The sequence below is a fragment of the Montipora foliosa genome, chromosome 12 (assembly GCF_036669935.1).
Source record: "Montipora foliosa isolate CH-2021 chromosome 12, ASM3666993v2, whole genome shotgun sequence".
Taxonomy (NCBI): domain Eukaryota; kingdom Metazoa; phylum Cnidaria; class Anthozoa; order Scleractinia; family Acroporidae; genus Montipora; species Montipora foliosa.
Genome location: NC_090880.1, coordinates 41,361,027 through 41,384,413, shown reverse-complemented (window position 1 = coordinate 41,384,413; position 23,387 = coordinate 41,361,027). Strand labels below are relative to the sequence as shown.

The 23,387-nt window shown below is 40.8% G+C and overlaps 1 protein-coding gene and 5 non-coding genes across 7 annotated transcripts in view; all 6 read right to left on the bottom strand.

Annotated features, from left to right (window-relative positions):
• Window positions 1–1,340: 1,340 nt before the first annotated feature.
• Window positions 1,341–1,559, bottom strand: LOC137981253 (small nucleolar RNA U3). Its single transcript, XR_011118584.1, has one exon. It is a non-coding gene; the product is annotated as a small nucleolar RNA U3 (small nucleolar RNA).
• A 794-nt stretch (window positions 1,560–2,353) lies between these two features.
• LOC137981245 (small nucleolar RNA U3) lies at window positions 2,354–2,572 on the bottom strand. The gene has a single exon (XR_011118577.1). It is a non-coding gene; the product is annotated as a small nucleolar RNA U3 (small nucleolar RNA).
• A 4,238-nt stretch (window positions 2,573–6,810) lies between these two features.
• On the bottom strand, window positions 6,811–7,029 carry LOC137981249 (small nucleolar RNA U3). The gene has a single exon (XR_011118580.1). It is a non-coding gene; the product is annotated as a small nucleolar RNA U3 (small nucleolar RNA).
• Window positions 7,030–8,965: 1,936 nt separating this feature from the next.
• LOC137981243 (small nucleolar RNA U3) lies at window positions 8,966–9,184 on the bottom strand. Its single transcript, XR_011118575.1, has one exon. It is a non-coding gene; the product is annotated as a small nucleolar RNA U3 (small nucleolar RNA).
• Window positions 9,185–10,688: 1,504 nt separating this feature from the next.
• LOC137981251 (small nucleolar RNA U3) lies at window positions 10,689–10,907 on the bottom strand. The gene has a single exon (XR_011118582.1). It is a non-coding gene; the product is annotated as a small nucleolar RNA U3 (small nucleolar RNA).
• A 1,805-nt stretch (window positions 10,908–12,712) lies between these two features.
• The window catches only part of LOC137979898 (photoreceptor-specific nuclear receptor-like), a 17,429-nt gene continuing 6,754 nt past the window's right edge, over window positions 12,713–23,387 (bottom strand). Inside the window, exons 1-5 of one of the 2 annotated variants that reach the window (XM_068827213.1) lie at window positions 22,722–23,050; window positions 21,973–22,182; window positions 17,879–17,998; window positions 15,007–15,936; window positions 12,713–13,372 (exon numbers count right to left, since the gene is read on the bottom strand). In XM_068827213.1, the coding sequence (XP_068683314.1) occupies window positions 13,131–13,372; window positions 15,007–15,936; window positions 17,879–17,998; window positions 21,973–22,182; window positions 22,722–22,827 (1,608 nt within the window). In that variant the 5' untranslated portion in view covers window positions 22,828–23,050 and the 3' untranslated portion in view covers window positions 12,713–13,130. Of the gene's footprint in view, window positions 13,373–15,006; window positions 15,937–17,878; window positions 17,999–21,972; window positions 22,183–22,721; window positions 23,051–23,387 lie in introns of those variants that run through there. The other variant, XM_068827214.1, reaches the window with a different exon arrangement.

Here is a 23,387-nt window from a genome sequence, read left to right as displayed (position 1 = left end):
CCCAAAGCTTTTTTTTGCTGATGGTAACTTGTTATATTCGTGGCACAAAATTTATGATGTTTTCATCTTTTCATCTCACAAATTTTGTTGCTGACGGCAAATTGTTTTATTCGCAACCCGGGGGTTGGGGGCGGTATATGAAAAGGTAGGGATTTCACGAGTCAAAGTATATGAAGGGTAGGGAAATCTGTCATTTAAATATAAAGGGCCTTTCATTAAAATATTTCGACCAGACATACCTTATGACTTGGGTTTGTGAAAGGGGCACTATTTTTCAATGGAAGGTATACGAAAGGGGTACCATTTGTCAATGGAAGGTATACGAAAAGGGTATCTTTTCTGCCAAAAATGGTATATAAAAGGTTACTTCTGCTCTTAAAAACTATATATCATTATTTATTTACTTTTGCGTCAATATTTGTTTTGCATAAAACAGGCTAAAACAAAATCTGTCCTTTGCTTAGTTCACCTTTTTGAGCGTTAAAATAGAATTTCCGTTCGTATGTTCCTGACAGCAAGTCGCACATTTTGAGGTCTCCCATCCAAATACTAACCCCCCTGGAGAGGGATTAACTTCAGTGAACTTTTGTCTTGGAAAGCTGTCAAAAGGTCACAGTACGTGCTTCAAAAAAGGCTTGTGGTGAAAAAGTTGTAAATGATCAACGTGTCAGCTTTGAAGCCAATGTTTCTCGATTTCCTTTTATTTTCTTCAATATTTCTGGGTTTATTAAAGAAGCAAGCAAAACTGTGGGATTTGAATAAAGTCTCTTTCAAAAATAAATAAATAAATAAATAATCCCGTATCCTCATAACCCCTTTTGCAAATTTAGTAACATTTAATAATGAGAGTTTTTACAACAAACAACTTCAAATTAAATTACAGATTTATCTCTCACCATTTTCCGAAGTTTACCTGTAGTTGAAGTTCACCGTAATAGGACAATTTGTGTTAACTGTTTTTGCATCCCACGGATAAGCCCGTGTGGGCGTCTTGTTATTCGAGGGACTGGTTATAAAACAATGTTGTCGCAATCGATGTTGAACTGACCGTGACAGTGCACAATCTTTTGTTTTGGTTTCGCAAGGGTTCGCTAATTAGTTGCGCATAATTTCATCGAAACATTTGATTGATTATCCTCTCGAAAAAAGGGTGTGTTTTGTGCATCGTCGAGGCCAAAAATACAGACAAAAACATGAAAAAAAAAAACTTGTGAAGTTTCATAACCATGTCCATGCATTAACTATGCTCTGGTTTTGGTTAGTCAAAATTTAACCACTTGTTGACAGTTTTAGTATCGGTGTTGTTTTCAATCTTTCATGTAGTAGTTTAAAGTTAAATAACCGCTCAGATTGCGAACACCTCCTCCAGTTCCTCGGAAACTGAGGAAAGGAACGTTCATCAATCGCCGCCAATCACTTGTCGAGAAGACTAAGTAAACGACGGGTTTCACACTTAGAGATGAACGCTTCGTGTCGTCATCACGGTTGTCGGAATTGTCTCTGATTGGACAGAGAGGTGTGACTCGCACTATAGAAATGATCCTAATAAGCACGGTCTTAAAAAGCAATGAGAAATATTCACGATAAGTTTAAAGTACATTTCTTGGACTTGTGGGGTAAACCCTTCCGTGCGCAGGCGCACTTGGCACTAACCTTTTTTTAAAATGAATGTTCTGCTTTCAGTTCCGTTTAACCTTGCATATAGAGAGCTTGGAAACATTTGCTTGATTCGCCGAATCGTCCGTTACCAATCGTGGCATCGAATAAGAGGAGGGATTAGAGAAGTATGGAGTGTTTTCACTCACGTGGCTAGTAGCCATATTGTATCGTTGAAACAAAAGAAAATGTTTGCATAAAAATACAGTTCAGTTCCCGGAGTATATCAGTTCGGTTCACCAACATGGCCGCCGTGAGGTCACGTGACAACACTGAATACTTTGACAAGCGTTAAATACAAAATAGTGGTAGATTGGCATGGCTGGCTGGAAGTCGAGAGTTAACAAATCGAAAGTGGTTCAGCGTTGTCTGTACTCTTATCGACAACGATATTTGTCATCACAGTGGTCAAAATGTTGTGGACTCACGAGGTGCAGCTTGATTTGGAAGACGTTTCATATCTTTGGTCTCTTCGTGCATTGATGTTTACAAGTTCAGGGCTATGTAAGGTTCACAGTGACAAATGAGTGTTAATTACACCTAGTAGAATCATACCAGATATAAAGAGGTTTTTGTCAAAAGTCCTCTACGCATATAAACGTTTTCGCTCAGGGTTGTTTCAGTAAACCTATTTAAAAAATTTCAACCACTTGTCGGCGACAGGTTTGGTGTTTGTGTTAATATTTAATGCAAAATAACCGCTCAGATTGCGATCACCTCCTCCAGTTCCTCGGAAACTGAGGAAAGGAACGTTCATCAATCGCCACCAACCATTTGTCGTGAAGACGTAGTAAGCAACGAGTTTCACGCTCAGAGGTGAGCGCTTCGTCTCGTCATCACGGTTGTCGGAATTGTCTCTGTTAGGGCACAGAGATGTGACGCGCACTATAGAAATGATCCTAGTTAGCACGGTCTTAACAAACAAGAAGAAAGTTACACAATACGTTCAAAGTACATTTCTTGGACTTGTGGGGTACACCGGTCAGAGCGCAGCCGCAATTTTTGCCAACTTTTTTTGCCATGAATGTTTCGTTTCAGTTCCGTTTACATTTGCACTTAAAGAGTTAGGAAAGGTTTGGCTGATTAGCCGGATTTTCTGTTACCCATAAGAAGCCATAAAAAGACTGTTCCTCGACCAGTTCCTCGCAAGTTGAGGAAAGGAACGCTCAACAATCGACGCCAACCATTTGTCTACTAATATAGGTGGAACAGTGGAAGTGGTAGCTTTTTGTGATCTTATTGAGGATAATTTATTTAGACAATTCATCAAAGGTCCTACAAATATTGCTGGAAATAAACTTGATCTACTTCTAATTAATTTCTTCGTGCTCCAAAGGTAGGTCTTTAAGCGCCGGAGAGCGCTGAACGAGCGCTTCATCCAATTCAAAATCAGCTGTGACATTTCCAACGCGCTCACGTTGTCGCTTTCAATCTTCGTTCATGCAAAATTTGGAGAGTTTTCTACAATTTAATTTTACACCTGGCTTTACAATGAAGGACAGTTCTAGCAGGTTTAAAGCTTTAGATAAACCCGTTTAAGATTACACCCAAGAAATTATCTCAAGCATTTTTTTCAAATATTTATCGCCAGGCTTTGGTAGAAGCCGACAAAATGCCTTGACTTTACTACCAAATAATTACCTCTCGTCTTGTCAACCCGGCTTGACCTTTATACGTTTTGGGTATTTTTGCGTTGGACCAATGCGTCTTTTCAAGCGAAAGGTCTGGAGCGAGGGTGAAAACGAAAAGTGGGACTGGGTGAGGCTACTGAAATATTTTTTTCGAAGGTGCAAACAGAATATCAACCATTTGTTAATGGACTACTTGCAAAGATTTACTAATAATTTGTTAACATCCTTAAAGATGACAATCTAGTATTGCTTTTTATATAGAAAATTTTGGTACGATGGTGGGTTAAAAGGTATCCCAGAAATACCTTTATCAAAGGGAGGAGGCAGGATAGCTCAGCAGTTATCAACCGTGATTTCCACAGAGCTCTCAAGTCTCAAGCATTGAGCGTTATTACCCTCACGCATTTCGATGTAATCTCACGCTCTCACACTGACACGAGCATTCCTCACACACTGGCACTCTTCTGGTCGGTAACTCTACCTTTTAAGCTTTCAGAAGCTCATGAATTCCGAGTTCATTCCCTCAATGGCACTAAACTTTGGCCAAGTGTGTGGCCAATTTTCTTATTTCTTCAAGACTTTCACCCGTTAATACCGGTATATGAAGTATAGGCCGATTTGTTAGCACGGGCTGACCATAATAACACAGGCTCTCTTAGCAAGCCGCATGAAAAAACCAAAATGCCAGACTCGTGGGTACATTTCCAGCGATTTAAAAAGTTCAAATTTCAAAAATTCTCCGGGGAAGCATGTCCTCCCCCACCCCCCTAGAAATTTTAACTGCTTCCGGCACAAGAAATACAGGACACTTGTGCCAATCTCCAATCGCAATCTCCAGCAAGCATCTAACTCTTTGGAAACTTTAAGACTTGAGAGCTCTGTTTCCACCTCTGCAACCTGGGTTCAACCCATGGCCCCGAGGTCGCACATTGGCTGAGTTTCAGTCAATCTCAATCTAACTCCGAGGGTTTTTCTAAGGGTACTCTGGTTTTCCTCCCTAATCAAAATCAACTCTCAGTCAATTACATCCAGCTGCGAGCAGATACCCTCAATATGGATAACCTATAGTATCCTTCCGTTTCATTGAAGTGAATGAATAAAGTTGGTAAAAAAAGGATCATCATTGCCAGGATTTTTCAGAATCTTTCAAGAAAGATCTTTGTGATGAGCTATATTGCACATATTGATAATTTTTTGGAATAAAATAGAAGTTAATGCTGGGTGGAGCCTGGGTAGGACTGCTGAAACGTCCGATCAGGTGATTACCCCATTTGGCTCCTTTGATCAATCTAGACTGAGCCCTCTCAGCTTGAGAGGCCCTCTCAGCTTTATCCCACCCCCTCCCCCCCCCCCCTTCCCCCCCCGCTCTTGAACTTGAAACCAACTTACTCCTCTTTAGTAAAACTATGGGTGGGGAATTGCTGCACCCCTTCAAGCCTGTGCTGAAGCCCTCTCAGGGAAGGTGCATTTTTTACATCGCTGGACTGGGTTAACGTGGCCCCAGGACATTAAAGCAGCAACTATGTCTAACTCACAATACAGGTATCGGGTAGTCCATACAGATGGTGGGTATTATCCCTGCATTGGCAGTATATTCTCTGACCCTCGGTTTACGCTTAATTTGTGGGACTAATCATTTGGTCAAATAACGTTTTGAATGAATACTGTATATTCTATAGAAAATGTTGAAGAAAAGGGCATTTGCATGCTGGGGCTGTTTTATTTTTACCTAATCCCTCTAACCGTGATAAATAAATATCGCAAGGGTAGCCTCCATGCTGATCTACTTGTTTTGGGTATCAAGAAAGTACTTTGGAGGTGGCCAGTGAATGTGAAGAATGCAGCAAAGAATTCGTGGCTATGACTGATAAAATTACTAGTTTTAATAGTCCTGATGATTTTGAATGTTCTTTCAATGATTTTGAAAAAACTCTATCTTCAAGTTTTTTTTGAAATGTGGATTGACAATAATTTCTTGTGTTAACTGTTTCACTTGCTGATATTTTCTTATTCAACTATTTCACAAGGTTGCCTTCAACGTTGATCTTGATGTTATAAATAACGCAAACAGCCCATTCCCAGCAGCACTTACTGAGTCCCTCAAGGGAGTCCAAGAAAGTCTTATTCGACCACTGTGGCCACTGAAATTATCATCATATCCAATACGAAAACGATTGTCAAAAGGAAGTAAATTCATTCGTGATTATGAAAAGTAAGTGATCCAAGAACGACAAGAAAGTGCGTGTTGCTGCACCAGACCCCACCTTGACTTTAGAGTACCTTGTTGATGATTTTTGCAGGTCTGTCTTTTGTTTTGCTTTCTTTATTTTTACTTCTAGAGAGGTTGATATAGAGCAAAACAGCTTGTGTCATTGGAGTCGAATTTAGAAGTGATCGCTTTAGGTTTGTCCAGAACCAAAAGATTAGTTCTTAATCATTCCGGTCTGATAAAATGAAAATGATTGAAAAACAAAATCGTGGCATCTCCAGATGCCTCGTTCCTCCGCGGGAAGAGTCTTCAAGTTTGATTCTTTGTAATCTCGCTGTGGTGTTGGACTAAAATTCGATCCAGCAAATTTAAAAACTTACTATTCCAACGGAGAAACATCTGTGTTGACAACGTGTTTTTTAACTGATCCCTGTCAGAGATTCTTGAGTACAGCTCAGCCCTCTTTACCAAAAGTCATCATAGTCGTAGCGCTTGGCCAAAAAATACGTACTGTTCATCATTAAAATTTGTTTCAGGTTCATGAAAATCAATAGCCTTATCCATTCAGTCTCAACATTACAACATAGTAAGGGAACAAAGAACTGTATTATGCACTTACCAGCACTCGAACTCGGACATTCCAAGTACATGTCTCCACAACTACACTGCAACAACGAACATGCTCAAGCCAAACAGTTATTTTCATTGTTTACTTTTCTATAATAAGTCAATTGCTATCCATTGGTAATAACCAAAACTAATCCTACCCTGGCCATAATTTTTCTTTGGGCTTAATTTAGGCTCCAAAAAAAGTTTCTTGAATTCATCTGAGAATTCAAGCTAAGTAAAATGAGGATCACCAATTTAAGCTAGGTAAAAACTGATTCAACCTGAGACCTGATTTAACGGGTAACATATAAACGTCTTTGCCCTGGACATAGTTAATTGAGGGACTGGTTACGAAAGCTTTAAAAGTGAGAACAATGTTATCGCAATCGATGCTGAATTGACTGTGACTGTGCACAATCTTTTGTTTTCGCTCCGCACGGGTTCGCTAATTAGTTGCGCGTAATTGAATCGAAACATTTGATTGGTAATCTTCTCGAAAAAAGGTGTGTTTTGTGCACCGTCAAGGCCAAAAGTACAGACAAATCGAGACAAAAACATGAAAAACAAGACTTTCAAGTTTCATAAGCACGTCCATGCATGCATTAAATATGCTCTGGATTGTTTTAGTTAAAATTCTAACCACTTGTTGACAGTTTTAGTATTTGTGTTGTTTCAATCTTCCATGTAGTAGTTTAATGTTGAATAACCGCTCAGATTGCGAACACCTCCTCCAGTTCCCCACAAATTGAGGAAAGGAACGTTCATCAATCGCCGCCAACCACTTGTCGAGATGACTAAGTAAGCGGCGTGTTTCATGCTCAGAGATGAACGCTTCGTGTCGTCATCACGGTTGTCGGAATTGTCTCTGATTGGACAGAGAGGTGTGACTCGCACTATAGAAATGATCCTAATAAGCACGATCTTGCAAAACAATTAGTAAGATTCATGATAAGTTTCAAGTACATTTCTTGGACTTGTGGGGTAAACCGTTCGGTGCGCAGGCGCATTTGACCCCAAGCTATTTTTATGAATGTCTTCGTTTCAGTTCCGTTTAGCATTGCATGTAGAGACCTTGGAAACATGTGCTTGATTCGCCGTTACCCATTATGGCATCGAAATATAATAGAAGACAAATCGGATGAGATGAGGGATTAGAGAAGTAAACATCGACAAGCGTTAAATACAAAATAGTGGTAATTGGGCATGCCTTGCTGGAAGTCGTGACAGTCAATATGGAAAATGATCCTGAGAACTCCATCTAACAGTGGCAAGAATAACTTGTCCAACTTATTCATTGAAATCAGTATTGCGTGGCGTGCGAAAATACAGGGAACTCAACTCAAGATTTTCGTTGAAACACCTGTTCGGGTAAAATGTCGTCTGCAAATGCGAAGTTCTCACTTAATGACTCCCTCCCTAAGCTTTTCGGGGTTTTTGCAAAGATAATGAGGTTATCAACTGTACACTTCACCTAAAAGATTCTCTCTTTTTTCTTTCAATGTTTGGCACATGAAAAAGTCAGCTAGCAATTGAAACATCGAATAGAATCAGAAGCGCATGACAATGAAGTGAGTAACTCTGGTTCAGAGATGGGTTTTTTGAGTTTAAAAATGTCCTTATTTGGATGTAACGTAGCTCGTGCATTTTCCCGCGCGTGCAGCTTCGATGTTATTTTTGTCCATATTTGGAAATAAAATTGGTGTACTAAAATCCTTAGCTTTGTTCCAAGGAAAAGACTTGCAAGTTACACTCTTCCAGGTCATGTGCTTTTGATAAAATTTGATTTACATTCAAATAATAAAGAAGGTAGGATGCTTCTGGAAAGCAGGTGCAGGGATGGCGCAGTGGTGAGAGCACTCGCCTGTCACCAATGTGGCCCGGGTTCGATTCCCGGCGTCATATGTGGGTTGAGTTTTGTTGGTTCTCTACTCTGCACCGAGAGGTTTTCTCCGGGTTCTCCGGTTTCCCCTCTCCTCAAAAACCGACATTTGACTTGATTTACTTTCATTGTTCATTTTAGTTTACAGTGTCCCCAATTAGCGCTCCAGCGCTAGAACGACTAGACACTTAAATAAAGTTCCCTTCTTTGATAAGGTTTCTGAAACGCCATTGCTATTCTTTTTAATGAAAAAAGGGGATTGAACGCTATCTTATCATCTGAATAAATAATTCCGACCGAGACTTCGGCTCCTACCGTCTTTGGTTTGTTAAGTGTATACTAATAGGACTGTTTTAAAGAGCTGTACGCTTATGTGATGACTTCTGTAATTTTGTCACAGAAAATGGAAGGAATATAAATCCGCCAAAAGATTAACAACCTATAGTGAGGGTTTGAGTGATCTCGCTTGCTCGTTTTAATCTATCAGTTTTCGCAATGAATGGAACATGTAAAGTAGCAGTAATCAAGGATTAGTGAAGTGCGCTCGATTCCTGTCTTGCCCGGCATTGACGAGGCATTTGAAAGTAGTTGTATATTTTTGGCAGAGTCGATTTGCAACCTTTTCTAGTATTTGCCCTAAATGGAGGCATCATAGTTTAAGTATTTTGACTGTTATCATGTTGCTAATAATATTAATTTGAAGAAATTATGGAATAATAACCTCTTACTAACCGAATGCGAGGGCCATATTGGGTCGGAATATTGGCCCGAGGTCCTTGGCAGTAGGGAAAGAGCGCAGCGTGGTCCGAATAAAAATGACCCAGGGACACTAGATATTCCCCAGTGCGGTCCCGAAGAAGTGAGGGTAGCAGACCGAAAAGCGGGAATTGTCCCAACAGTTTTGACAAGGGCCTATTCAGAACATTTCAACCACTTGTCGGCGACAGGTTCAGAGTTTGTGTTAATATTTGATGCAAAATAACCGCTCAGATTGCGATCACCTCCTCCAGTTCCTTGGAAACTGAGGAAAGGAACGTTCATCAATCGCTGCCAACCACTTGTCGTGAAGACAAAGTAAGCAACGAGTTTCACGCTCAGAGATGAACGCTTCGTCTCGTCATCACGGTTGTCGGAATTGTCTCTGTTAGGGCACAGAGGTGTGACGCGCACTATAGAAATGATCCTAGTAAGCACGGTCTTAACAAACAAGAAGAAAGTTACACAATACGTTCAAAGTACATTTCTTGGACTTGTGGGGTACACCGATCAGTGCGCAGGCGCATTTTTTGCCAACCCTTTTTCCATGAATGTTTCGTTTCAGTTCCGGTTACATTTGCACTTAAAAAGTTAGGAAACGTTTGGCTGATTCGCCGGATTTTCTGTTACCCATCATGGTATCGACATAAGACTGTGGGGGTCAGTAAATCGTATGGGAGGGGCATTAGAGAAGTATACATTAGAGGAGCGCCAAGATTTTAAATTTAAAATAGTGCTAGCTAAAAGTCGTGGGAGTCAATAGACCGTATTCATAAATGGCGTTTAAGTAATTATTCTTTTGCACTTACGCTAATCATCCGCACCAGCCTCGTTAGCACGAACAACATTCAAAAGAATTCTTGCTCCAAAGTGAGGCTAGTGAGGATGATTAACACAAAGATAAAAGAATAATTTCTTGGCCACCATTTATGAATACGGTCTATATAGAAAATGATTCTCTACCACAAGAATTCCTTAGTTGACGCAATCAGCATTGCGTGGCTTGCCAGAGCACAGGGGCATTCAACGAAAGATTTTCGTTGAAACACCTGTTCGGCCTACTAATTCGAAATTAGTGGGGACCATTCTTTCGATTTTGATAATGACGAACGTATTGAAAATAATAACCTCTTACTAACCGAATGCGAGGGCCATACTGGGTCGGAATATTGGCCTGATGTCCTTGGCAGTAGGGAACGAGCGCAGCGTGGTCCGAATAAAAATGACCCAGGGACACTAGATATTCCCCAGTGCCGTAATAGCGGCCAAATAAAATATTCTGTTTTAATGCTAAGACGCCTTTCTAGCCTCGCTACGGCGAGCAAATTTCAAAAGAATATTTGTTTCAAAATGAGGGCAGTAAGTCTAATTAACATAAATACAAAAGAATGTAAAGGGTGGCCGCAATTTATGAAAGTGCTCTATACAATAAAAAACTTAAGAAGAACGACACAACGCTTCAATAGGCCATATTCGTATTCACAGTATTGAACTGGAACTAGCTTCCAATGGAGGCTAATGCAGGGGAAGATATTTAAAAAGTATTTGCATTTGAAAAGATTCCCCCGCACTAGCCTCCATTGCAAGCTACAATCCGGGTCAAAAGACTTCGCCGGACACTTGTCAAATTTTGGACGAAAAGTAGAGAATTTACTGTACATGCTTCCATCGTTATATCAGCAACGAGTGTTCTTTTTTCGCTGCCTTTTTTGCGCGTTTCCTTCCCCCAGACGATGTTGAGACATGCGAGCAATCGATGAACGTATCTTGATTTCCGAGAGACCGCTACAAATCGACATTTTAATGGGCGGGGGGGGGGGGGGGGGGGGACGGGGGGAAGAAGGAAAAGCGGGAATTGTCCCAACAGTTTTGACAAGGGCCTATTCAAAAAATTTCAACCACTTGTCGGCGACAGGCTCAGTGTTTGTGTTAATATTTGATGCAAATAAACGCTCAGATTGCGATCACCTCCTCCAGTTCCTCGGAAACTGAGGAAAGGAACGTTCATCAATCGCCGCCAACCACTTGTCGTGAAGACGTAGTAAGCAACGAGTTTCACGCTCAGAGGTGAACGCTTCGTCTCGTCATCACGGTTGTCGGAATTGCCTCTGTTAGGGCACAGAGGTGTGACGCGCACTATAGAAATGATCCTAGTAAGCACGGTCTTAACAAACAAGAAGAAAGTTGCACAATACGTTCAAAGTACATTTCTTGGACTTGTGGGGTACACCGATCAGTGCGCAGGCGCATTTTTTGCCAACCCTTTTTTCCATGAATGTTTCGTTTCAGTTCCGTTTACATTTGCACTTAAAGAGTTAGGAAATGTTTGGCTGATTCGCCGGATTTTCTGTTACCCATCGACATAAGAAGACTGTGGGGGTCAGTAGATAGTATGGGAGGGGTATTAGATAAGTATTTATTAGAGGGAGCGACAAGCTTTTAATGTAAAATAGTGCTAGCTAAAAGTCGTGCGAGTCAATAGACCGTATTCATAAATGGCGTTTAAGTAATTATTCTTTTGCAATTACACTAGTCATCCGCACCAGCCTCGTTAGCACGAACAACATCGGAATTCTTGCTCCAAAGTGAGGCTAGTGAGGATGATTAACCCAAAGATAAAAGAATAATTTCTTGGCCACCATATACGAATACGGTCTATATGGAAAAATGATTCTCTACCACAAGAATTACTTAGTTGATGCAATCAGCATTACGTGGCTTGCCAGAGCACAGGGGCACTCGACGAAAGATTTTTGTTGAAACACCTGTTCGGCCTACTAATTCGAAATTAGTGGGGACCATTCTTTCGATTTTGATAATGACGAACGTATTGAAGATAAATGAATGAAGGGGTAGTTTCTAAAGAAACTGTGGTGCTGCGTCGGTGGGGAAGTAGTATACAAAAATTTGGTTTATCAACGGAGTTGATAATGTAAATTGACCACCGTACAGAGATTCTAAAAGCTGACGTTTCGAGCGTTAGCCCTTCGTCAGAGCGAATCGAGGGATTATGGGTTACGTGTAGTTTTTATAGTAGAGTAGGAGCTACGCTATTGGTGGTAACATGGCAACGTGAAAAATAGGAATATATTAGTTAAATGAAAAGCGTTCGTTAATACCGTGAGGATTAAGGGTGCCGATTTGAAAGATGAATTTATCGGCACCCTTAATCCTCACGGTATTAACGAACGCTTTTCATTTAACTAATATATTCCTATAAAGTAGACATAAATGAAACTAATCATGAAGTGACGCATTGCAAAGAGCACAGTGAGTGAGTGAGTGAGTGAGTGAGTGAGTGAGTGAGTGAGTAACAGAAGTTGACATTCTTTCTCGACACGATCCTCATTTCTACGCTATGCGTCATTTGCGCTTTTTTACAATTTTTAGTTTGTTTGTTTTTTGTTGCAAAACTACGGAAGGTGAAAGACTAGTATCTAGTGACACACTTCTTTCGATCAGCCTAACTTATCGATGGATTTCCTCATAGAAAATTGCCAGTCACGAAAGCGGGAAGTTACCCGTTTATCAATTGCGCCACAATGATTGACAGTGGCAAAAAACAAAACGTTGATTAAGATTTCAATTACCCCATAGCCCATAGGATTCGCATGACTTTTAAAAGCCGTGATTGAATAATTTTAACGTGTTATGGTTTCCCTCTTGTTCTCGAATCCTTACAAAGCAAGCACTTGACGTAATTTATCAAGATGGTGGCGCGCGAAATTTTCGAAGTGAGAATGAGCGATTCGAAGAGGATTTTTTTCTGATGAGAATTAACCTTTGAAAAATCTGAAACAAATTTAAGTGGCTGCTGGCCCGGGTTTTTCGAAGCATGGTTAGCGCTAGGCAGCGTTAAACACCATGGAAACCTATAGGTTTTAATACACCTTAACCAACGGTTAGCGCGAACCAGTCTTCGAGCAACCGGTCCCTGAAGGAGAGGGGTCTGGGAAAAAGTAATGCTTGGGATCCAATTAACAGATTTTATTACAATACAATCCTTTCATAAAGCCTTGTGATTGGCCTAAACTGGTTGCCTTATAGTAGCTCAAAGCACTCAGATTACATTAGTAAACCTTAGGTTGCCTTACGCTAGTCTTTTAGGTACAACCTTACAAGCCCATTGGCTCGGGTTAGCGGGTCTTAAATAAGTCCATATAATGTAGTCACAAGCATTCGTTTTCGGCTCGTGCTTTTAAATGCTCTTTCTATTTTTTTGCGCGCTCATAACAGAACAAAGCACCGTAGCAAAGGCGTTGGGAAAAGAACCTTGGTATAGGCCTCAGAGTACAGGACTCGGCAAGATAGTTGACTTTTTAACCTGAAATGACCCAGACAATTGTATCTTAGCTTGCCTTGACAGCCTACCGGCAATCACTTTTGACATCTAGCTTGAGCTAATAACTTGCGATAGGATGGACTCAAACATGTCCTTCGCTGGAACAGTGCTAAAAAACAAATGATCAAGGGGTTTTTCCGCGAGACTACGCAGTGCAGCCACGCTCAAAAGTATTTTACCAAACCGAGAAGGTTGACCTGGGAGCCTGGACCAGACATGGTCAGCCAGAAGCAACTGAGCCTCGTCCTGAAGTTGTTCTACTTGATCTGCTGCCTTTAAGCCATGTGTATCTACGAAAAGGATCGTAAAGAACGAGTTTAGAGTTTAGGTCACTCCGAGTTCAAAATGCAAATTAAAGTGCTACTGTGACCAAAAAAATCAATTCTAATTTTTCTTTGGATTACAAAACTATGCTAACTAAACACTAAGTGACCTAAGTTCTAAGCTTTGACTTCAAAAATACACCTGTTTATTTCCACTGAAATTTTCCTACTTAATGGTCCGCCATTACTACCTTCTTGACAGAGCTGGATCGAGGAGAAAATGACGTTTTAGTTTAAGAATGCATTTGAGTGTGTATCGGCTGAAATTAGTATGCAGCACGGGAGTTTCGGGCTTTCAGACTTTTTGCATATATAATAAGATGCAAATACACGCTGGAATTTTAAGCTAGTGAGTAAATGACGTCACTTTTCCCTTGATTCAACCCTCCGAGGACCGAGATCCAATAGGCCTCGTTCGATATATCAATATTCACACATGGCTACGAGGCTTTATAGTTAAATTTGAATATTGTTTTGTTAAGAAATCTCCCTTGAGACTTGTGAGACAAAGAAAACGAAATTTGACCATAAAGCCTCGTAGCCATGCCAGAATAGTGACATATCGAACGTGGCCTATAGGACATTTGCATGATGACGCAATTCGACTATAAGTACCAGAATGCTTCAGGTTTTGCTTGTCTCATGCCAATTAGAGCTGTTGTTATTTTTACCCCAATGGGAATACAAAATTTAAATAAGAAAAGAAAAACAAACTGAATTCTGGTAGTTGTAGTGAAATGACGTCATCGTGAAAGTTGCCTATTGGTCAGTTTTGAACGTGAGTAATTGCGGACCGTGAAATCCAAAACTTACACTCAAAGTAAATAGCCTTTGGATAAAAACCAAAGCTCACAATTTTGCCAGGCAGGTGTTAAGCAAACACACTTCCAAAATCTGAAGAAAAACAGAAAGTGGCTTTTTTATGATATTAGCACTTTAATGCATTTATCACTCTTGGCAGAAGATTTGTCGATTTCAATTTGCTTTGTGAACCAACATCACGGAATGTGCGTAAACACCACAGGCTACATCTTCAGTGATATTAATCAAAGGTAAGAACAAAACCAACATTATCGCCTATCAAAAAAGCTATTTTCCTGTTCTGGAAAAACAACCTGTTCCCAAAAAGAATTACCGATTAAGAGCAAGCAGTATTTAAAGAAAAATAATCGACGGTATCGCAATGTCCTTTGATTTAATTATCGGTCACGTGATTGTAAACCACGTGACTATTTTAGTTCACCTGGAGCGCTTACCATTTGAATGGAATTTTCGGTTATTCCGGAGAGAATTCAAATGGAACGGTTCATCTCGGTGGAATGTTTTCAGAAAAAAAAAGGTAATACTTTTCTTTTTCTAAGTGCAGAACGTGCAGTACCATTTGCCGAAACATTCTCACCGAAAATTTCATTCAAATGGTAAGCGCTTCTGTTTACGGAGTACTAAAATGGTCATGTCGTCTAAAACACCACGTGACCGATAGATAGACCAAACACTCGACTGATGAAGACATTGGGATAACGTCGAAATATTTCTGTTTAAATGAGTCGGTAATTGTTATGGATCATCGCCTGAACTGTCGTCTGCATGAATTAACTTACTTGTTCTGAAGAGTAGAATGGCCTTCAGACAAGCGTACTCTAAATTTTCCAGTTTTAATGTTTTTAACGGCAACAGAGCCTCGTGTACAGTCTTAACCTCTTGCTCTCTTGGACAATTCTCCTCCTCCAGCGCTGAGCCTCCTGGCGAGAGGGAAAAACCCCAGAATACAGAATCCAAAAGTAGCATTTCCCTCCACGCCTCTTCCAGGAGAATAACTTGATCCCGAAAGGGCAGACGCCTAAAACAAGGCAGTCTGCGGCCGAATCTCAAGGAAATGGTCAGCAGACGAGAAGCCATGTCGTGAAGTGGCTCAGAGGTATGAAATGAAACTGGTTCAACTGCCTGGTGCAATTCTGCCATAGTTATCTGCGAAGAAGGAAGCTGCCTTTTGGCGTTCCTAAATGATACCAAAGCCGCGCAGCCCATCCTAGGGCCGTTTAAAACAGGTTCTTGTGCAGCTGACTTGTGAATCGACCGCGGCGGACTGGTATGACCTTTCTGTTGAAAAGCCAAGGGTGCTTGAAACCTATGCGATGACAGCACTGTTGCCGTTGAACCAGGCCGAATGCTTGTACTGTCAATTGGCGATGCAAATGTCGCTGTCGCGGGACTAGACAGCGGGGGGGTTGACATTGTTGTCAGGGATGTGGGGTGATGAACAGGGTGCGTTTGGCTGTTGTGCTCTTTGGCGCCAGTTAGTGAGTCTGAACGTTGCACATGCGAAAAATTTTCTTCCGCTCGGACTTCTTCGTGGTGTCTTGAACTACCCAGCCTTCTTTGATTATGTTCAATGTCCGCTGTAGGGATTTGATAATCCTGTTGCTGATGCTGATTATGCTGATCTTGATGAGGGTACGGTTCTTCCTCTGTTTTTACCATAACAGACTTCGTTTGAACGATTCGCATTTGAGGAACCACAACTGAATATCCTAAATAAGAAAAAAATAATGCTCATATAGAGCTCATGTATATGATATCACGGCGGCAGAGGAAATGTACCAAAACAAAGACTTCGAAAGCGTGGCGATATCGGCTTGAACTCTATTTCTAAGCAAATATTTACATGAGTGAATAGGCTCGATACACGACGCCTTTATGAGCTATCCCAAGATAAAGGCGGTTTTCATATTGTGTCACGATCGCATCATTGTTGGATGAACCAAACACAAGGTTTTTCGGCGACTCTTTTTGTTTGTTGCCCAACTCGTCTTTGTTAGTCTCCAGAGGTTTGTTACAGGCCATCTATTCTATAGTGATGTTCTATTAACTTTCTCTGTATTCACAGAAGTCGTGCTGCCTTCTGCGAATGGTTTGACTTTCAAGTCTTCTAGGATAACGACTAGAAATTGTTGTTAACAACGTGGAACGTTCAAGAACCCACGCACTGTTCGCGAAGAGGATGGGGTGGAACATTGGCTTGCAATGGCCACGCTATCAATTGGAGCTTTGTTGGGTTGTGTGACACCAGTAACCCATAAGGGTTGAAACGTGTAATGGCCCCCTGTGTGCTGGGAAATAAGCTTCTGAATATTCAATTTCCTAAGTACCATATTTGGAACAACAAGAGCGAGGGGTTTCCAAATATGGTACTTAGCACTGAAACACTCAGCCAATCAGTTCGCACTGAATATTCGGAAACTGTGAACGCGCGTTACACGTTTCAACTCTTATGGGTTTCTGGTGACACACATAACCTTGATTGTCAAATTCAAATAAAGTCATGCCGAAAAAAATTGCGTGAATTAACACCAACCCTGGCAACTCTGTACGCAAAGGAACGTTCAGTTTACGTAGCCGAGTACGAATCGGGGATACTGCAGATCAAATCAAATGAAAGCAGTAACCCGGAGTCCAACAAAAAAGCTCCCGGAGCTGAAAAGAGGGCAAAGAAACAGAACCACATGTGACTCCGACTTGGAGGAATCAAACCCAGGAGACAGAAATATGGAATGGTATCCCCCCTGAAATTCGCCAGCTTAAGAAAACACACTTTAAACGTAAATTGAACGAATTACTTCTGACGTTTCTTAAAATTGAGGAGATGAATGTGGATATGCGCTGCATCAATCTTTCGAAGTATATGGCTTTTCTTTAACAGTTACGTACAATACCTCAGATCATTTATTTATTCATTTTTTTATTGTCATTTCTTTAAACACTTTTCTCTTATGTACGAGGCGTCAGTTTGTGCATTTCTTGTTTTGTCTAATTCTTGTAAATTTTTAAGTGTCTTTGTTTACTGGTGAGAGACAGTAATAATGTCGCAAGTGGCCCGCCTAGAATAGCAATGCTAACTGCGGGTCACCATGGTCTTGTTGAATAATTATGATTCGTTTGTAAATAAAGTTAAAGTTAACAGATTAGTAGACAGCTATTCTTATCACTGCGCTAACCATGATCCGCTCATCCCTTGTATTCCACTAACCCTTGATTCAAGTTTTCATCAAGCGAGCCTGAAGTAAGCCGCTTTTCACGTAATGCTATTGGATTTTGGCGGTCCATTCTAAAGAAAACCAAAGAGGGAATTGGGGCATACATTGAGAACCAAAGCCAGGTGATCTGGTGACGTAATTTGGAGGACTGGGAAGAAAAATTTTAACGCCGTATCCCACCACCGCGCGCGGCCTTAGGTGTTGTTTCCAAACTCCCTGCAGTATTTCCATCGCCAAAACTCAAGAGATCATTCAGTGTCTACCACATTTCCTGTTACTGAAAGAACATTCAAGTAGATCCGACAAGCTCTAATCTCGCCTCTGCCATGTTAAATTCGAAAATAAGGCCGCGCGCGTTTGTGGGATACGGCGTTAAAATTTTTCTCCCCAATCCTCCGAATTACGTCACCAGATCACCTGGAGAGGAAATGGGGCCTACCTTGAGGTTCAGGGGGAGGAGTCACTTCAATGCGCATGTCGCTAGCTGAGCTGTCCGCTGCGTTCTCGGCTGAAGAGGACTGTATCAGTTCTTCATTGTACTTGAATCTCCGATACACACCTAGAAAGGCAAGAACTTGACAACTTAACAACAAAGGTCCTTGTCTTCGAACACTGAGGAACCTGAACCATCACTAACATTGTCAACACCTTGGGAAAGATGTTTGCTTTCATTTAAAATAAAGTAAAGTGAAGTAAAGCGACCATATTTAACGTCGATAACTTGTAACTGTAATTAAACTGACAAACCTGAGGTCGGCGGTGTGCTCATTTTACTCCCCCCCCTTTCCATCGGTGCTACGTTTTATAGGTATTTAAAGCTACTTAAGTTACACTGAAATGAAAGAAGTCGAAACAAGGATGCGATATTCGGGAATCGAACTCAGGACCTCTAGCACTAAAGCCGCGTATTAACCGATTGTGCCACCCTTGCTCCTTAATTAAAAGCTATCCTTCCTTGCTCGTTAAAGCATGGTCTCTCAAGCCAAGGGCGTAACGTGTCTTTACATTCGACACACAAATTTGACCGACTCTATAATTGTATTTTTTATTCAATCAGTCTTCAGCCTTTGTCTGCAATTCAACATATAAGTCACTTCAGGCTCGGTTTCAAGCGAGGTGAGTGTATCATGATGGTAATTTGTTCTTCTCTTTTTGCTGACGTCATTGTTTCAATGCGTCTCATTGAGCCGGCATCTTGTTGAGAACGAATTAGCTCCAAAAGTTCCAATCACTTGCTTAACTTAGTCATCTGCACATCTGGGTTTTTTGGCCATCGAGACTAATAAATTATTGGGTGGAAAACCACTGAGACGCCCATACAAAGATAGCTACTTATGTAATCCACTCATGATGTTCGGAGCTGGTTTTTTAGTTGATTTGTTAGGAAAATATGGAGACATGCCAATAAGGCAAAACTTGTAAAAAATTATTATTGGTCTATAAAAAAAGGCCGCTTTTCACAAATTATACTTTGCTCTGAAACTCGGTTCGAAAAAAAGCAGAAGTGACTTGTGAAACGTACGTTAACTGTTTTTTTGGGCCGGTGAAAGGCGTCTGTGTTTCCCACTGTTTGTTTGCGGTTTTGTTTAATTTCCATTCATGAACTGTCGATAGCTCCTTGGGTTAAGGCCTGGCCAAACGCTCGCAACATTTCAACACAACATCTTGCAACATTTTTGGGCACAAAATGTTGCATACGTTTGGCCACCCTGTTGCGATATGTTGCGATACGTTGGAACATGTTGGATTAAATTCGAGAACGGTCAAAAATGTTGCACGATGTTGTACTCGTTTGGCCACGTTCATGAAACATTGTTGCGCTAGGGCATGCGCTTTAGGTCCACTTCTTACGCGCCAGGGGCCTGGGGCACATGAACATTGACATGTCGCGTTGAAAATGATGAAAATGTTTCGTGCATTTGGCCAGCCCGTTCAACACATGTTGCAACATCATGCAACAATGTTGCAAGATGTTACGTTGAAATGTTGCGAGCGTTTGGCCAGTTCTTTAATTTCAAGAACACATTCAAAATCTCGAATCAACTCACACGAAGTTAAATTTATTCAATCAGCTGTGTACAGCTTCACCGCAAATTGCTTAAGTGCAAGTTAAGTTAAGCAATTCTTGAATTACCAAAGTGTTTAAAGTGAGTATAAAATAACAGATGAACTTGCCTATCACAGATAATCAGAAAGTCGAGTAGTCGAGAATCAGTTAGTCGCGGACAATCGGCTAAATTTACTTTTTCTTTTTTTTGTTAAACAACGAAACTACACATTGCGTACCAACACATTACAATCTAAATGCAATCGGACAATCGGCTTAACTAGAATATTTAGAAAACTTGGGCAGTCAGTTGCAATAAAAGCAGAGAGAAAGTTTTCTCACCCTCAAACAAAAACAATATCGATTTCAAAGTTCTCCGACACAACAGAGGCAAAAAAATTAGGAGACCAATGCAAATGTCTTTTATCTAAAAATTTTGTCGATGGGATTTCAACACCAAGAATTCAAGAATCGCAAAGCTGTGCACAGCTTTGAAAACCATGAGTGGGATAAGTATATCTTAAGTCGTTCATTTCCATCTTCCTCAAACTTTGATAAAAATACACAGATGTCTGCTATTAGCATTCTGCTCTAGAGTGATAGAAAAGTCGTTTGAGGATGATATTTGCTCACCAGGGGGGACCAACAAAAAAATTAACTCAAAGCTTCTTGACTACTTGGGGAGATAATTTGAAAAGTTTGATCTGTTCGGAATTTTTGGCTGGAGAAGAACTCAAGTGTTCCTTCCTTTTCGAAATGATTAGCTTGCAGTAATCTACCACGAATTATCCGGGCCAGTGAACTACTTGCAAGACAAAAAAACCCAGCTGACCTTTTTTTAGTGCCAAAAATTGTCAAAAGAACACTTCCGAAAATGCCAGGGACTAGTTTTTCCATATTACGAATCTTTTAGGTGATTTCAAATTAGAAATCTCTACCTACGTAAAATGCAACAAGCTTCCGGTTCGTCCACTTCGAAAACGATGTTTAACCTAAGAATCTCGCTAGTACTCCCCGACACACGCAACTCAGTGTGGTCTACGATAGAGTTAAGACCTCTATCCTCACGTCAGAGTTCCCTACAATTTCGGAAAAGTATGGATTTTTTTTTTAAATCTCATAGAGTTGATAAACATTCAGGCGATGGAACAGACCGGGTCTACCGACCTTTTCAGTCGTTTCTTTAAGACCATACATTTGAAACAATCCGACAAGAAATTGAAAACGTCTCTACCCCCTACCAGATTTTAAGTCAAGACATTCTATTTTAGATCTTACAACTGAAAGTCTTATCTTTCGTGGTTAGAGGAGCAATGGACTCCAAAACAATTCGTCCGGCAGTAAAAGTCCGAGACCGATGCCACTGCAGGAAGATTCTTCTCGTCTTTTGCTATTATGTGTGCATGGCAAGAGAGGGAATAAATTGTAGCTTGAAAAAAATGCATGCGCCAAGTGTTACTAAAATTCTCTAACCTCCTCTTGAAGAAATTGCCGAAGCATTACTACGGCTGACGCTTCCTGTTCTGAGCGAGACTGAATATGATAAGGAAAATTATGTTTTCTCGTTACATAACCAGTTCGAAAATATGAGCTAGCGAACATGCATCGAAATGGTATAATGTAAAAATTGACGATTAGTTTGAATACAAGTCACCGCAAAAGCACTTCGTATTCAATAAAATTGCAAGCCGCGAGATGCGTGATTGGGAGGAAAGCTAAGTTTTCTAATTACTCCCAATAGGGACCTTTAGATTCTAGGACGAGGACGAGAACGAGTACGAGATTTGACTGCCCGGTTTTAGCGAAAATACTTAGAAGATTCATAACCCGAACGATTAATCTTACTCTTTGTTAGCAGTGTAGGTTGCTCAGTTATTCTTCTTGCTGGTAACTGAGTCTTTTTGCTGATCGAAAAAAGCCAAAACTGCTACCGTGTTGTTGACTTGTTTTGATACGACGACATTTTTGCAAAACCTCGTACTAAAATGACGACGGTATCACGTTTTCCCCGCCAAAATGACGCTGGTGTGCGCGCGCTCACTGTTGTTCATTGAGAAAATCTCGTACTCGTAGTCGTTCTCGTCCCAGAATCTAAAGCTCTCTAATATCTCTAAGAGCTGGGCCTAACTACGACCCATGACCTCTTCTACGCTGGTACAATGCTGGTACAAAGCTCTGAGCTATGAAGCCATTCAGTCGGGAGCAGGTCACTGCTATTGGGCTTATGTGTTCCCGTGTTTATGTGTTCTCGAGTAACGAGACTTATTGTCCGCAAGAGTGTTTCCCGCGAAGTCAAACTGAATTATATAAAAAAGGCTTAGCACGACCGTGATTCGTACCCTAGTCTCATGAAGCACGAACAAATCGATTACCTTTCGACTAATTCACAGCCTAACTGACAAGGCGTGCAACGGCAAAAACTCAAGTTCCACCTGTTCAAATTGAAAGTAAAATTTAAGAAATCGCCTTCCTGTGTTGTTACTTACCTTCAAGGTTCATCCCGATCTCGATGCATTTCTTCAATCTACACGCTTTGCAGTCATTCCGACTGCTCTTGTCGACAGGGCAGTTTCCTTGTGCCTTGCACAACCAAGGCTCAGACCGACGGCAGGTCCTTTTGTAGAAACCGCTGCAGCCATCACACGAGAACACTCCATAGTGCTTGCCAGTGGATTTGTCACCACATACCTCACAAGCTGCGGAGAGATTACAATCGGCGGAAATTACTTTTGTCTGCGTCGTGGTCGAGATGTGATTTAAGCATTTGGGATAATAATATGGATGGGAAGACTGTGCCCGGGTCTGTGTATAAGATCTTGCAGATGGTACATTCGAGCTTAAGCTGTAATTCATCATAGGAAAGCATTCGATTCGCTCTAGTAATGAGTGAAGCAGCGTCTGTTAAGACGTTTGACCTTTTTTTACAATAAAATTGAAAGACGAGGCAATTCTGTGAAGTGTGATCGTTTTATCAATCAACTACTATATACTGGTACTTTTCGCACGTGCGATTCTGTGGCTAAAATCGTCAAGTGTTACCATCCATCCAAGCTGTCAGCGATTATTCATTCTTAAACCTGTCCAGTAAATTTGCGCTCAAGCGATGTCTCAGCTTTTTGCAAAGCTCTCTTGGACGCTAATTCTCGACTTTTTAGGTGCTAATTCTCGACAATAACTGAAGTAGAACACTCAGAACCCATGTTTTCAGTAAAAGAAGTAAATTCGACTTTTATACCTTCCCAAGTAAAATGAAACCACCGCATGAACTCTTGATCACGAATTTGTAAACGCGAGCCATGCTGCCTCGCGATTGTCTTGAAAGAAGGTCCACGAAATTCCATGTTTTTTTTTACACTACATCAAAGAGGACTTCTTGAGCTTTTTTAAATGCTCCAACAACGTTTGACAGATTGAAGTTGCAACGATAGACGACACTTGTTTGTCTTTCCCTTGCCGTTTCCGCTGATCGACAGGCTTTTTGTGAAAAAATTAATATATAAAGATGGGTTGTTTATTAATTTTGCGCCCAAAACAGGAAAATGGTGGCCTGGAACCGATATGGATCTGAAATTACACAAGACACTCTGTACAAAAAAAAATGATAGAAACATACATTGTTGCCAATTATCTTTTCAGGGATGAAAGCTTAAAAAATTAGAACACATTTTGCACAATTTTATTTGCCTTGCCTGGAAGCAATGTCTGGAAGTGTCTTAGTTATGCGCATAAAATGAATATGCGCATATATAGCTCGCAGTCGTCTTTTTTCAGGCTACGGCCGAAAGACGGTAGGCTTACAAATTTCCCCTTTACACTCAGCAAAAAATACTTTTGTGTTTTCTTCTTTCTTTCTTTCTTACGCTTTTTTGGTACTTTACGGTGCCCGGCTTATAAAAAAAAG